The following is a 14,349-nucleotide window of genomic DNA, read 5'->3' as shown; positions in this document are numbered from 1 at the left end:
TATTTCATATCGCATAGCGGTACGGTACGCTAGGTCCCCTCCCCCCTGCCCCCCAGGGCCCCTGGAGCTCTCTTCAACTTGTCGGTCCTTTGCTCTCGGGGTAACTTTTGCCTCTGCCGGCTGCCCCTCCACTCCCTCGCCCTCTCCACGCTAACATGCTTACAGAAAACGTGCTGCTACATCTCACGTCTGCTTGGTTCGCCCCCACTCCATCAACATCCTTTGTCAACAGCAATGATGGCAACAAAAAAGGATCGGTAGTTTTATTTTGCGTCCTAGAAGGTTAATATTTTTATGCGTCGAGATTATTAGTTTCGATATTAATCGATAGTATTTCGGTGCAGAAAAATGCCTTTCTCTACATGTGTAATTCTTACGACAAATTTTCGTGTGTGTTCAACTAACTTGTGTTCAGGCACTGTAAAAAATAACGGTCTACCTACGGTGAGATAACAGCGTGGATTTGACAGCATGGTACGGTACGGTGTGATAACAGCGTCTCACTGTTATTTTCACCGTAGGATGTGGCTATTGGCTATATGGCTAGTTACTTTTTAATTGAAATCACATCCTACGGTGAAAATAACAGTGAGACGCTGTTATCACACCGTACCAGGTACGGTCCAAGAACGGTTTGCCATTGGTTAATAATTGACGGTCCAAGACCGTTGTTAAACCGTAGGTTTTTCTCACAGTGGGTGTAATACGTAATTACGTATTCAATTTGATTATGTGTACTTGTGATCGTGATCAATCTTGGCTGCTATGATTAAATTTTTGCTTTTAATTGTAAGTCAAAATTTGATCAAAGCGTATTCACAAATAAGTAGTCGTTAATTAACTTTCTAAATTCATTTGCGATTTCCCGGCTGCTTTCTGCAGCGGTGCAAAATAAAAACTTGACCGACAGCACAAAATTGTGCGTGTATTCGATTGTCGTTTTTCTGTCGAATTGTACTAGTAAGCATGTGAGCTTTCTAAAGCGATTTTTACGACGGTTACGACATAAAACCTCTGAAAACGTAGGAAACGGAGTCCTCTGCGAATGCCCTCACACTGGTTGAAAAGAGCAAGTCATTGGGAAATCCTAACAACATTTTTAACAGTGCTCTTTTTTTCGTTTCTTTCTCAGAGAGTTTGTTTGCGACAGAATCGGCATGAGGACCACAGAGCTGTGCCGTATATGAATAAGTAGGGTTTTGTGGAGGACTCGGTGGCCGAGAGGCGGGGGACGGTGGATGGTGCGGGCCAGGGGCCTCGACACGGCTGTGGTCTGGCTAAGTAATAACTTGTACGCCCAGTCCTGTCCTAAAGGTGCTCTAACGTGTACTAGTCTAAGAACGCGTGCAATATCGATTAAAAAAACACTGCGGTATTGCGTCAGAAAGATACAAAAAAAAAAGACCATACGTCTCGTTTCTCTCACTTACAAGCGCGCTTGTTGTCTCCCAAATGTTAGTTTGAGATCCGTATTAGACACATGCGGTCTCACTCTTGTAACTGTGAGACTTTGTTGGTCGAACACTTGTAAATGATATACATATGTTGTATTGCAGTTGCAAACATGAGACACCAAGGTGCACTTACAGCTGTTAGACAATGTCACACGTGGGTTTTCGGAGTACACTTCCCTCGTGAAGTGCTTCTCATCAAGTCGGTTTGAACCGAGAGAGGGGCAGTTTGAGGTCCGCTTGACGGGAAGCGCGATCTCTCTTGGGTTGCCTTCATTACATGTTGGACCAGGAGCGCCTCTGGGGCCGCGCGCCTGTCCCCTTAAAAGACCGCGCGGGCCGACATGTCTCCCCGGGGCGCTCTTGTGTGTCATTTTGCTTTCTCCAGATGAGGCGAGACAGTCCCAGGCTCATACATCAACCCCCTGCGCACCAACCCCGCCCCCCCACCACGACCCTGTTATTCGGTAGAAAGAAAAAGAAGATCCTCTTCTCCGGTGGCAGCTCTGGCTCGCCCCCTCTGCTGCCTGTCCTGTCCCTGCCCCAGCCAGCCGGTTCCACTGAGAAAGAGAAGAAGAAGATGGAGCGGTGGAACAGGGGAGAGCGGGACGGAGTGGATGGAAGTAAAAATTCAGGCGCCCGCCTTCCCTTTTCCGTTGCCTGCCGCCCGCGCCCCGACCTCGACGCTGCTCGAGGGGACTCATTTATCGCCATTTCGATAGGGAAATGACCTTAGTCCTCCGGGAAACATTTTCCTGTCGGAAATTGTCGTCACCCCCTTCGCGGCGCGGGCGCGGGCGCTGGCCGCTCCAGCTCCTCCGGCCTGGACCGCCTTTGGCGCCCGGGAGGTAGGCAGCCTCCGGTCGGCGTGACGCGCGTCCGCGGCGGGTGGCCTACCCCGCGGTCCGCAGGCGCTCGTGGGCGCGGCGAGTAGAGCAGGAGATGTGCAGCAGACCGACCGGGCTCTGTTGGGAGTAGTGCAAATTACCCCACTGGGAATTCAAGTGGGTGAATGTCACTCACCTGCAGGTGTGTGAATATCCATTCGTACACTTCAAGGGGTGAAGGTGTGAATTTTCCCTAGAAAATTCACACGTTTATGCCCCTAAGTGTACGAATGGATATTCACACACCTGCAGGTGAGCGACATTCACACACTTGCATATCCAGTGCCGTATAGGTAAATGTTCGCTAGATATGGATACTTGTGTGAGATTTGTAGCGAAAACGTCATCTTTAGTCGTCTTTTGTGGTAATTTTTGTGATACGTTTGTAGCTGTAAAACTCCTCAAAACATTAATGTCTAGGTAATGTTCATATAGGGAATCATTTTCTTGAGGGAACGTATTTCTTTGAACGAAAATCTGGCCTACAACGTTTGGGTCCTTGCAATTCTTCTTTAGCGCTTCGAGGAATTAAACTCGCAACTTCTTTAGCATCCCTGCAATGGTGTGAGCGAACACCTTTGTTTGTCTAGTGAAAAGCACGGCTACGGCTATGGAACTTTAGCCGACGCTGGTAAATATTTGCGAGCGGCGCGGCCGAGCGCGGTGGACACGACCCCACCGCCGCTCCGCACACAGATTGTGGTGAGGGAGGGAGCTGGTGAGCTGGAGGAGAGGAGGTTCCGGCTCCAAAGACGCAAACAGATATGTCAGAGTGTTTTATTGGTGCATTGCTCGCTCCGCAGGCCACTTCTCAAGCAGATCAAGAACTCCGCCGAGTCGCACATCGTGCTGGACTGCTCCACGGAGCGGTTGTACGACGTGCTGAAACAGGCGCAGCAGATCGGCATGATGTCCGACTACCATTCGTACCTTATCACTTCGCTGGACCTGCACAGGTACAACTTGGTCCAGAGACCCACCTACCATTGCGAAGATTTCAGTGACCCCATAGACTGAAAATCATGTACTTTAAATTGCAAAAAGTCCTCATTCGCAACGCAAAGCACATTGCTTCCTAGCCTGTTAAGTCAATTAAGTTCTGTAACTGTGATAGTAGTTACAATTTCATTGTGTGGAATTGCAGCATTTCCTCCATAATTCATTTGTTTCCAGCGTCGACCTGGAGGAGTTCAAGTACGGAGGCACGAACATCACAGCCTTCCGCCTGGTGGACCCAGATAAGCCCGAGGTGCAGCACGCTGTGCGAGAGTGGGCACAGGGCGAGGCGAGACACGGCCGCAAGCTCGACATGGACGCCGCCAAGGTCAAGGTATGCTTCAGTGCCACAAACTAGACTGCATCGGATGCGCTCCAAACCAACCAAAAAGGTCCTTTGAGTGTGATGTTTCGTCTCCTCTTACCTCTTCTCTTTTCTTGCAGACAGAGACGGCGCTTATGTACGATGCGGTGCACCTGTTCGCTAAGGCATTGCATGACCTCGATAGCAGTCAGCGCATTGACATCAAGCCGCTGTCTTGTAACTCGGACGACACCTGGCCGCACGGCTACTCTCTCATCAACTACATGAAGATCGTGAGTCTAACTTAGCACATCATACACACGGGAATGACTGCGCCAAATAGTTTACCTTCGCAATCTTGTTGTTTTCCACTCCGATATCATCCCACTTCGTTTCTTACCAGGGGCAAAGAGTTAAAGAGGACAACGCGGGGTGCCCTTTTTGACATGACAGGAGTTCAGAAACACTTCCAAAAGGGACAAATTCGTCGGAATTATGCAGGCGCGGTTTCATGGGGGGGGGGGGGGCGAAGGGGCGATTCCCCCCCCCCCTCCCCGTCAGCCCAAATCGCCCCCTGGGGTGGGTAGGCAATTTGTCCTACAAAACCCCTGTAAGTAGGCAACCCACAGCAAATCGCCCCCTTCGTCAGACGGACTTAAAACCGCGCCTGGAATTATGTCCCTTATTTTTCTTTCGTAGCAGTGCCAGGAGAGCAAAATTCTCCGCAGCGAAGACCATCGCTTAATTATGCAGTCTGGATGACGTGCGTTGGGGTGGGGTGGCTGCACACGCGGCGCTACTCTGCGGATATTTGATTAGAGCCCCCCTCCCCCACTCTCCGTTTCCGCCCGGTCCAGTCTAGTCGTTCCCCGCGCTTAGTAAATAAATGAGCGCACCCAGTCACGGGGAATCAGGGGAAATCGACTCCTGAAATTACTTTGTTATCGAACTACATTCCCTGGCGTACCTTTGATCCAGTCCCTTTGTCTTCCGGTCCACCCACACGACTAACTCGCTCCGGCTGCGGCAGGCTTGTCCAGGCCATCCCGCGAGCGACATCAGAAATCCACCTGCCGCAATTTAATTATCAACCCTTCTCCGACCCCTGCACCGCCCCGGCCTCTCCCCGACCCCTGCAGCCCACCCCCACCTCCACAGCGCTCCTTCCACCCCACCCCTGCGGCGGGACACTCGTCACCACATCGTTAGTGGGACTCTTTCAGGCGGACAACTTGAGGAGGCAGGCCGCTCCCCTGGGCAGGGGCAGGGGGCTTGAATAGACTGGGGGTATAACCGCCCTTCCTCCCTCCCCTTGCTCTCCGACCCCCCTTTCCCTCTACGCTGGGGCCGTTCTGATGGAGCTGCTGGCCCCAATTGTGCGCTCTTATTATTCTCCACGCTTCCCGCTCGTTGACGCCTTCTTCTCTAGGGCGACGACCTCCCCCTCTCCCTCTCACCACAGCTCCCCTCCAATCCCTTCTCTCCCTCTCTCCCCGTCTCATCGACCTCCGTTGGCCTCAGGTGGAGATGCGCGGGCTCACCGGTACCATCAAGTTCGACAACCAGGGCTTCCGTACAAACTTCGTGCTGGACATCATTGACCTGTCGAGGGAAGGCCTGCGAAAGATCGGCACCTGGAACTCGACATCGGGCGTCAACTTCACCCGCACCTACGGCGAGGAGTACACGCAGATCGTAGAGAGTCTGCACAACAAGACCATGATTGTCACCACCATCTTGGTGAGCGCCACGGCAAGCCACCCTTGCGCTGCCTCCGGGAGGTTTGTCCTGCCCTATTGCTCATGATCGTTTCTCGCCCGCAGAGCTCGCCTTACTGTATGCGCAAGGACTCGAGCGAGAAGCTGACGGGCAACGCCCAGTTCGAAGGCTACGGCATCGACCTTATCCATGAGATCTCCAAAATTCTCGGCTTCAACTACACCTTCAAACTGGTGCCCGACGGGCGTTACGGCTCCCTCAATCGGGAGACCAAGGAATGGGACGGCATGATGAGGGAGCTACTGGACCAGGTACAACCAGTTTCACAGCAATCAGACTTGAGCTAGTGAGGATTTCGCAAGCATAGTTTCTACTGCGGCTAATTTCCATCATTTAGTACTTTGCGTGTACTCTCATCGCGTTACTGATTTTTTGCCGCCCTTTGTCAGTACTCATAATGTTAGGTTTTTACGCAGCAGAAAAACTGACTATAGTGTCCTATCAGTATAATACGGATTAATTCCTGTTTACATTACTGACATTTTTTTTAGTGTATATTGAACGTATACGTTTTAACTGACAAAAAATCTGTTCAGGTCTGAGAGTGTGTATATTGTATATTCACTGTTAAAACCTTACGGGGGAAAATGCCTAATCCTCCGCCGCAATTGCGAAGCATTTCCTTTGAACCACAAAGCATTGCTTCGCAATTGCGAAGGTTTTGGCCGGATTTGCAATTTTGATTCGTAAGGTTGCAACTGTGTGCATATCGAGATGTATTGTGAAAACCTACTTGAATGCCGTACTGACTCTCTCAATTTCCTAACATTATTGTGATTGTCTGTTACCGCAGCGCGCGGACGTGGCGATCGCTGACCTCACGATCACATACGACCGCGAGCAGGCCGTGGACTTCACCATGCCGTTCATGAACCTAGGTTGGTGTCGCGCTGTCCAGCGTCGGACCACCCGTGTGGCGAAGGGTAACTCAACGCCCCTGTTGCAGGCATCAGCATCCTGTACCGCAAGCCCATCAAGCAGCCGCCCAACCTATTCTCGTTCCTTTCGCCATTGTCCTTGGATGTGTGGATCTACATGGCCACAGCCTACCTTGGTGTCTCCGTGCTGCTCTTCATCCTGGCCAGGTGCGCCCCCCCCCCCCTTCATCCCCCCACACCTCTGCCCCAGCATACACACACACTACTATGCTTTGCTAACCAGAGACTGAGCTGGACTTGCACTGCGGACACACTGCCCCAAAGAAATAGTGGTAAAAGTCGGAGCCATGTCGGACCGATACGTTTGTCGCTGTCGCTTCGATGTCGCTTCGACAAAATCCTATTCTTATTGGGTCTTGTTTGTCGTTCCTAATACAGAACACTTCAAATCTACAGAAGTCTTGCAATAGTAATGAAAGACATCACTTTCTGATCTACTTTCACACGTCAGAAGTTGCTTTCTCTTTCTTGCATTCTTCTTTTTCTACTATTCTTCTTTCTCTCTTATTCACATTTCCGCGTGTCGTTCAGCATGAAGCAGGTCTAGGGGGTTAATGGAGACAGCCCACTAAATTTATAAAACATAAATGTTATAAACGCTTCTGTCGACAACCTGAGTTTGTGTGTGTCTGTCGGCTCCGCCCATCCAGCTTCACAACTGGTTTTTTGCATTTGAGAAAATTAAGTAACGCTTTCGTAATTATATCCAGCAAAAACGTGAAACGCCAAAGAAAAAAAGAAATTGCTTGATTCTATTTGCTGCTAGGGCTAGGGCCCCTGAGTTACCGGCGCGTGGGCTGTCTCTGTGTGTTCCCAGGTTCAGCCCGTACGAATGGGACAACCCCCACCCCTGCAACGACGAACCGGACGTCCTAGAGAACCAGTTCAGCCTGATGAACTCGCTCTGGTTCACCATTGGCTCTCTCATGCAACAGGGCTCGGACATAGCGCCCAAGTAAGTGACAACCCCCGCCTCTCTCGTGTTCCAGCATGTTGCGATACCCCAACAACTCCAAAGACTCGGTAGACAGGGAGTTTGGCCTGGTCAACTCGCTCTGGTTCAACGTGGCCTCGATTCTCAAGCAGGGCTCGGGCATTGCCCCCAAGTAAGTGACCGCTAAGTGACAACCGGCAGCAAGGGTTCCCTGGAAAAAAATTACAGTGCCATTCTCCATGTTTTCCGAGAGAATACTGAAAGTAAAGCATGTATGAGGGACCGTGCCGAAGTTGATTCAACATTTCAGCGAAAAGTTTGCTTTTCAATGGAATGCTTGTCGGCTTTGCGTGCGGTCCGACCGCCTGTCGTCCCTTGCTGACCTTCTGCTGTTCGCAGGGCCGTGTCTACGCGAATGGTAGCCGGTATGTGGTGGTTCTTCACACTCATCATGATCTCCTCGTACACGGCTAACCTGGCGGCGTTCCTCACCGTCGAGCGCATGGACTCGCCCATAGAGAGTGCCGAGGACCTGGCTAAGCAGACCAAGATCAAGTACGGAGCTCTGCGGGGTGGCTCGACCGCCGCATTCTTCCGGGTACGGCACCACTGGTCACCGACATATTATTTGTTTTGTTGTTTTCATTTTGCTGGCTTGCATATATAACGCATTGCCATTTCCCGTGCAGGACTCAAACTTCTCCACGTATCAGCGAATGTGGTCCTTCATGGAGTCCGCCAGGCCGTCGGTGTTCACGTCCTCCAACGGCGAGGGTGTGGACCGCGTAGTCAAGGGCAAGGGCAACTACGCCTTCCTGATGGAGTCTACTTCCATCGAGTACGTCATCGAGCGCAACTGCGAGCTGACGCAGATTGGCGGGCTGCTGGACTCCAAAGGCTACGGCATCGCCATGCCACCGAGTGAGTGTACAGTGCAGCTTAGCGGGGTTTCGTAGGTATCTCCCCAATAGAGGCTTATTACACGGTGTTATAATTTATCTTTGTAAGGTGTCATGCTTACCTCAGGGGATACCCATTTATGGTAGTCTCCCAGCACTTCAAAATTTTGAAGGAAGTGCCGTGTAAAAATACTCTACCCGTTAAAAACTTTCGCAATTTGATCGCGACCTTGATCGTGTGCGACAGACTCGCCCTATCGCACGGCCATCAGTGGCGCTGTCCTCAAGCTGCAAGAGGAGGGCAAGCTGCACATCCTCAAGACCAAGTGGTGGAAGGAGAAGCGGGGTGGCGGCTCGTGCAGGGTGAGTGAGAAAACAAAGCAAAGTCACATTGACATGAAATAAAAATCTGGTGCCAAAGTTTTTCCTTCGCGACTGCTCTCTGGTATGAGGACCACTACCTTGTCTGCCCTTTAGGATGACCCCAGCAAGAGCAGCTCGGCGGCGAACGAGCTGGGGCTGGCCAACGTGGGTGGCGTCTTCGTGGTCCTGCTTGGCGGCATGGGCGTGGCGTGCGTGATCGCCGTGGCCGAGTTCGTGTGGAAGGCGCGCAAGGTGGCCGTGGAGGAGCGGGTGAGGATGGCCAAGGCGTCGGCCAGGGCCTCGGCGCCCATCTCCGTCTGATACTGCATGGCATGCAGCCCATTTCTTTTTCTGAGCTTGTTTAATGCATGCTGAGCTGAGGCAAGCAACTGCTGACGCCGGGGACGCCCGATCTACCGGAGAGTCTGTCCTGAGTCTGCGTTGCGTCCGAGGTGCGTCTCGAAACAATTGCATCGCGTTAACAATCTGGTGCCCATGGCCCTGCTCGCTTTACACTGTAATCTAGGGTGCCCAGCAGCTTAAGTTGCTCGACGCATGAATCTGTGCGACCCGAATCGCCAAATAATTGGACTCCTGGTTTTCCTTGTCAGACTGCTCTGTGATCATACCTCATTTCGGAGGTGACAGACAAGTGTGGATGAACTATGGCTCCACTCGGTGCAGTACACGGAAACCAGAAGGTGTCTAGTAAGTCCGCGACTTTGGACGCGTGGATTCTTGTCGGGAAACTTAAATTGCCCAGCTGCTTGGCACCCCAGATTTACAGTGTATCCGGTGAGCCGCCCGAGGCTTAACCTTATGTTTTCAGCATTTGTAGGGTGTAGAAAAACAATGTAGGATTAGCATTAGAATGGGTAGCTCATCAGCTTCACTAAGGTGTTATATTATTATTTTCTGTGCTACACTTACATACTTTATGACATGCACTTGAACTGCTTTTGTACTTAAGACTGACTCAGCTTCCCAATCCTCATTCTATGTTAATTGAAGCATATCTCTAGATTCTGCTCTACTCTTTGCGTAGTAGATAGTAAACCTGCAGTGTCCGTTATCTTCACTCTCCATAGTTTTTAGCCTATGACCAGTTGAATAGCGTTGCTGCGCGTTGCCTTGCGTGGGATCTGAGCCACCGTCGGACTGATATGTGGCGTGGGGATTTGTTGGCAGCGGTGCAATTCCAAGGAAAAGCAACAGCAGCAGGTCATCATGAGGGACGTAGCATTGCATCCGGAATTGCGCTGCTAGCAGAGCGACCGCCCCACAAATTAATCGCGAGAGAGGTTGGTTCAAATCCCAAGTCAGCGTGCTCTTAAACCTGTCGGCGATTTGTTTTGTGAGTACTAAATAAAATACAGCCTCTTAACAAGAGGATCGTGTCCAATAACTAAATCTCCATTCTTCCCCTTGGAAAATGAACAGTGTGCTGTCAATGTTTTATTACCATGTCCAACGTCCCCAATGATTTAACACGCTAGTTTGTTGTCGTATCGCACTCAATGTGTTGATATCTCCTACTTTTTAAAATGTATGTACCCAAATATTGTTCAATATATTACACGCATTTGATTATTATATACTGGTCATAACCGTGGAATACGTTTCTGTTATCTTGATGATGCACACGATATTTTCCATTTTATCCTGTTCTACCAGGTGGCTGATTCACGTTGCGCACTTTCGTAGTTATACTGTACCGCATGCGTGCGCGCAGACGGGCTGCCTACTCGCACGGGGCCATACGGAGCCGTGGGCTGGGAGGATAGGCAAACCCGCCCGAACCCTTGCATGCGGTACAGTATAACTACGGAAGCGCCCAGCGTGAATCAGCCACCTGGTACACATGCTCTATACATTTCACTTGTACGTCGTTGGCAATATATTTATAATTTTCCGAGAAGAATAGTGGTACCAATATCGTGCTCCCACTCAGCACCTTTTGTAAGCCGCACATCCTGGAATGTCACTGATCTGTTTTGTCTTCTCTTTCGTTGCCTGCCCTGCACACCCTGCGGAGTAGAAAGTGAGCACCCCCGTCGGCTCACTGCCGCCGCCGCACATCATATCCGAGATAGTCAAGGACCGCAGCTCCATCGCGTAGCGGACAGAGCTGCCACCCCTGTCAACACGTCTGCACTACTAGCAGTGCAGGCTCTGCTGCACCATCAGCAGTGCTGCCACCCTTGCACTGTCACAGAAGATTCCTAGGGGGGGTAGCACGCCGTCTAGGGTGTAGTGGACCGTCACGCGCGCACGTAGTCACACTCAAATGTGATGTCACGCACTTGCTGGAAAACACTGTTGTGGTCTGAGGGGTGTTGTTTGGCCCAGCCGCTGTCCCGGCTGCGCTTGCCGCTGCTGGTGCTGGCCTGCCCTCCGCCCGAGCCCGCGCAGCCTCCACTACCCCTGGCGGCCCTGCACCTCCCCGCCGAGGGGTCGCTCTCGAGCCCCACGAGCAGCGCGGGCAGCACCACCTACCGTCAGTACGTCTGCATCGACAAGGACGCCCTGTCTGTGAGCTGACCTGGTATGTTTGTGCAAGTGGACCGACTGAACCCGTGCCATCGTGCCATGGCTCCAAAACAAACACTGATGTGATTTTTGTGATTTGTATGAGACTTTTTTTCTCTTCTTTCGAGATGTAATACTACGACAAGAAAAAGTTATCATACCGTTCCTTTGCCGTGTGCACGCTGATAAACCAAATGTTGTACTGCTTAACACTTCTAAGTATTCAACTTGGTTTTTCATTGTAGACCATTCGTTTGAAATCGGAGAGGGACTGCCTACTGTTGTGTTTAAAGTGAAGCTCGTAGGGATATGAGGCCTTTGTTTTACGCTGAAGTCCAAGCCAAAACTGCCTTTTTTCCGAATCGTCGGACCGTGAGACTGTGTAAGTATTTCGATAATCAAATTATTAAATTTTTCTTTAATCTGATTCCGCGTTAAACAAAAATGCACTGCCAGCTGTTATATTCTACAAAGTCTGGTTTCAACTTTTTTTTTTAAATGGACAAAAGTTAAAAGTTATTTCATGATGTCACGTCACATATCCCTACAATTTTCTTAACATTTAGTCACTCAGTGTTCGTACCAAATCAACATTTTAAAAATAAAAATACTACTTAATAACTTAAATGTAAAAAGGTAGTTATGGAAGGCTGTCTAATATATAACTTAATGTTCACATAACATTTACATTGGGAAGGCTTTGGTACAACTTATTTTCTTGGTTAAAATAAAACTCAACATCCAGAGTTTCGAAAACACGGTGACGAGCATACAGTAAAACTTGAAGAATTGAATACCTTAGCGTAATTAGGTGGGAAAATCAAAAATCCAAAGCTACCCTAAACCCATTTTTGAACCATTAACCATGTTATGATAGTTCTTTAATGATTACAAATAATTTATGTAAGGAAGACTCTTTATATTCGTATGTATTTGGTATTGACGTAGACATAGAAAGTAACTGTTACCCATTTTTGAAGAGACATCGCTAGAAGTAGGGGATTACTTCGCGAAACGGAGTAGGTCTACAGAAGCATGAAACACGTAGTAGCCATTATAACTGTATTTTGTCAGTTTCCGTTCATCTTGTGAAAGGTTCGGTGTGGTTTTGAATAAACGGTTTTTGTAACTGTAAGCGGTTGCTTTATCTCCCATCCCCAAAACCCGGCTCCCCTCTCTCCCCTCACACACGCCGATCCCAACATTTATTCAACCATATCGCTGATCTCTGAGAGTACAAGCCAGTAAGCTGACCACAGAGGTCAGTGAGTGACCCAACTTCAATAATGCACCCACGGCAACATGTTGCCTAACTATCGGGCGGTTCCATTCAGTTACCATGGTGTGTCGCGAAGCCTTTTACTTGAGACGTCAAAAGTCTTTCCACCCGTAAGGATGGCCCTATGCCACATCGGGCCACATTGAGTGTGTTTGAAAATTCCGCAACACTGGAGCGTATTGAAAGATACACCCGGTGCATATTGAAATTGCGGCTGGGGGAAAGATAGATTTCTAGCTAATTATACATTTGACATCGAATGAGAAAGCAACAAATGGCAATACTACTTGCCGGGATGGAGCCGGGGGTGGAGGCGGAGAGCGCCTCGAAGGGGATGGCGCCGTAACAGTGGCGCTACCCCGGCCGCTCAGGGTCAGAGGCGGAGCGTATATACTCAGCCCGACTATCCTGAACAAGCCATCGTTTTAACCATCACCCTTATTTCTAACTTGTTGGCTGAGCGATTAGCGAAGCCTATTACTCCGTCTGATCGGAAAAACTTTTTCTGTCTGTTTGTCCGCACGATAACTCGAGAACGAATTGAGCTAGCGACCTGGGATTTTCAGACTCGTTTTGTGTTATGAAAAGACAGATCGAGTTCAAAGATGAGCATTCTAGCTCACAAATTAGATTTTTTTTAAATCAAAAACAACGGGTCCCAAAAATGACGTTTTTTGAAAAATATTTTTTTATGGTTTCCTAGGGGATAACTCATCAAAGTATAGTCCGTTGGAGGAAAATTTGTCCGTTTTGCTCTAGCTCAAACCGTTGAGGCGCTTGAGAGTATTTTTGACCAAAATAAGCAAAAAAATGTACAAACCTGCATGCCTAGTCGAAGTGACGGGCCGTTGACGGCCGGAGGCCCGTATCTTTGTGTACATTTTTGCACTACCCGACTCAGGTGTCAGCGCCGCAGGCGAAGGTAGATGTATGCCAGGTTTAAGGTCTGGCTGACAGCCTGCACTGTTAACGAATTTCGTCATTTCACGATAATCTGTCACGAATAATTCGTAATTGAAAAACGAGTATTATTCGTAAGTTTTGGTTACGAACTGTGCGTAGCGGTATAAAACAAACTATTCGCGACATCACAATTTATTGTGTCAATTGATCAGGATGCTAGAATGTTTGTTTTTAAAATCCTTGCGTCTAGGATCGTTCATTTAGGACAACAACCGAGTTTCGAACTGTTCATCATTTTACGAATGTATTCGTTACTTACTTTAAAATTACGAAGAGTTTGTGTAGAAACATTAACTGGACATTTTTTGTGAAATTACGATATAATTTCCAACAGTGTGTGATTTGCCGTGAGTTGCCTACATGCAGAGGTTTTGTAGCACAAATTGACTACTTTTTAGGCACTAGAGACGTAAGGGCAACCGGCCCGTCACCGCCGCCGCCCCTCCCCCTACACCGCACTTAAACCATCCGGCAATTCCATCATCCCGCTGGCCACTCTTGCCGCCTTTGTTCTACGCCTTCCAGTATTGGCAGTATTGATGTGTTTCATTCCGTGAGACGTCGATTTCGCGGACCAACCATACATATTGCTCGTTTCGACCAAAAGGGGCCGATAACATCATGATCAGTCACTTATTTTCTCTACTAATATACTCCCTTGTATTCATCTCAATATTCACTAGTATGCCCGCAGTGACAACTTTGCCACGAATTCACGAGTATTCACTTTACATCACGGTGAAAAAAAATTCTTGTATTTCAAGACCCGGTTGTGGATCTTATTGGGGAACGCCTATGGCATCCAAGCAGATCTTTACGAAAACGAAAACTATTTTTACCGTGATCCCGTAATATACAGTTGACAGAAATGACGTTCCCGCGTCCGACATTAGAAATCGGCAATTTTTAAACCCACTTCAAAACGTTGATTATACGTCGTTTCGTTCGTTTATTTCTCAATGGGGTTACCGCTTCCGCCTCGCGACACCTTTTATTTTGACCACTGGCTTGCTGCAAAAAAATAATG

At 49.1% G+C, this 14,349-nt stretch overlaps 1 protein-coding gene across 9 annotated transcripts in view; it reads left to right on the top strand.

The window, feature by feature from the left end:
• LOC127748672 (glutamate receptor ionotropic, kainate 2) overlaps positions 1 to 12,215 on the top strand; it is a 28,067-nt gene extending 15,852 nt beyond the window's left edge. For 2 of the 9 annotated variants that reach the window (XM_052270921.1, XM_052270922.1), the window contains exons 6-18: positions 3,142 to 3,294; positions 3,512 to 3,668; positions 3,779 to 3,931; positions 5,160 to 5,378; positions 5,462 to 5,668; positions 6,211 to 6,295; positions 6,364 to 6,502; positions 7,173 to 7,310; positions 7,689 to 7,887; positions 7,979 to 8,210; positions 8,436 to 8,551; positions 8,666 to 8,821; positions 10,901 to 12,215. In XM_052270921.1, coding sequence (XP_052126881.1) covers positions 3,142 to 3,294; positions 3,512 to 3,668; positions 3,779 to 3,931; positions 5,160 to 5,378; positions 5,462 to 5,668; positions 6,211 to 6,295; positions 6,364 to 6,502; positions 7,173 to 7,310; positions 7,689 to 7,887; positions 7,979 to 8,210; positions 8,436 to 8,551; positions 8,666 to 8,821; positions 10,901 to 11,092 — 2,146 coding nt within the window. In that variant the 3' untranslated portion in view covers positions 11,093 to 12,215. Of the gene's footprint in view, positions 1 to 3,141; positions 3,295 to 3,511; positions 3,669 to 3,778; positions 3,932 to 5,159; positions 5,379 to 5,461; positions 5,669 to 6,210; positions 6,296 to 6,363; positions 6,503 to 7,172; positions 7,311 to 7,344; positions 7,462 to 7,688; positions 7,888 to 7,978; positions 8,211 to 8,435; positions 8,552 to 8,665; positions 9,004 to 9,739; positions 9,906 to 10,589 lie in introns of those variants that run through there. The other 7 variants (XR_008011536.1, XM_052270925.1, XR_008011538.1 and 4 more) reach the window with 7 other exon arrangements.
• Positions 12,216 to 14,349: the final 2,134 nt, after the last annotated feature.

Source organism: Frankliniella occidentalis, unplaced genomic scaffold (assembly GCF_000697945.3).
Source record: "Frankliniella occidentalis isolate FOCC.00 unplaced genomic scaffold, Focc_3.1 Scaffold143, whole genome shotgun sequence".
Taxonomy (NCBI): Eukaryota; Metazoa; Arthropoda; class Insecta; order Thysanoptera; family Thripidae; genus Frankliniella; species Frankliniella occidentalis.
Note: the sequence above shows the minus strand (reverse complement) of the source record. Positions and strands in the feature narration are given on the sequence as shown.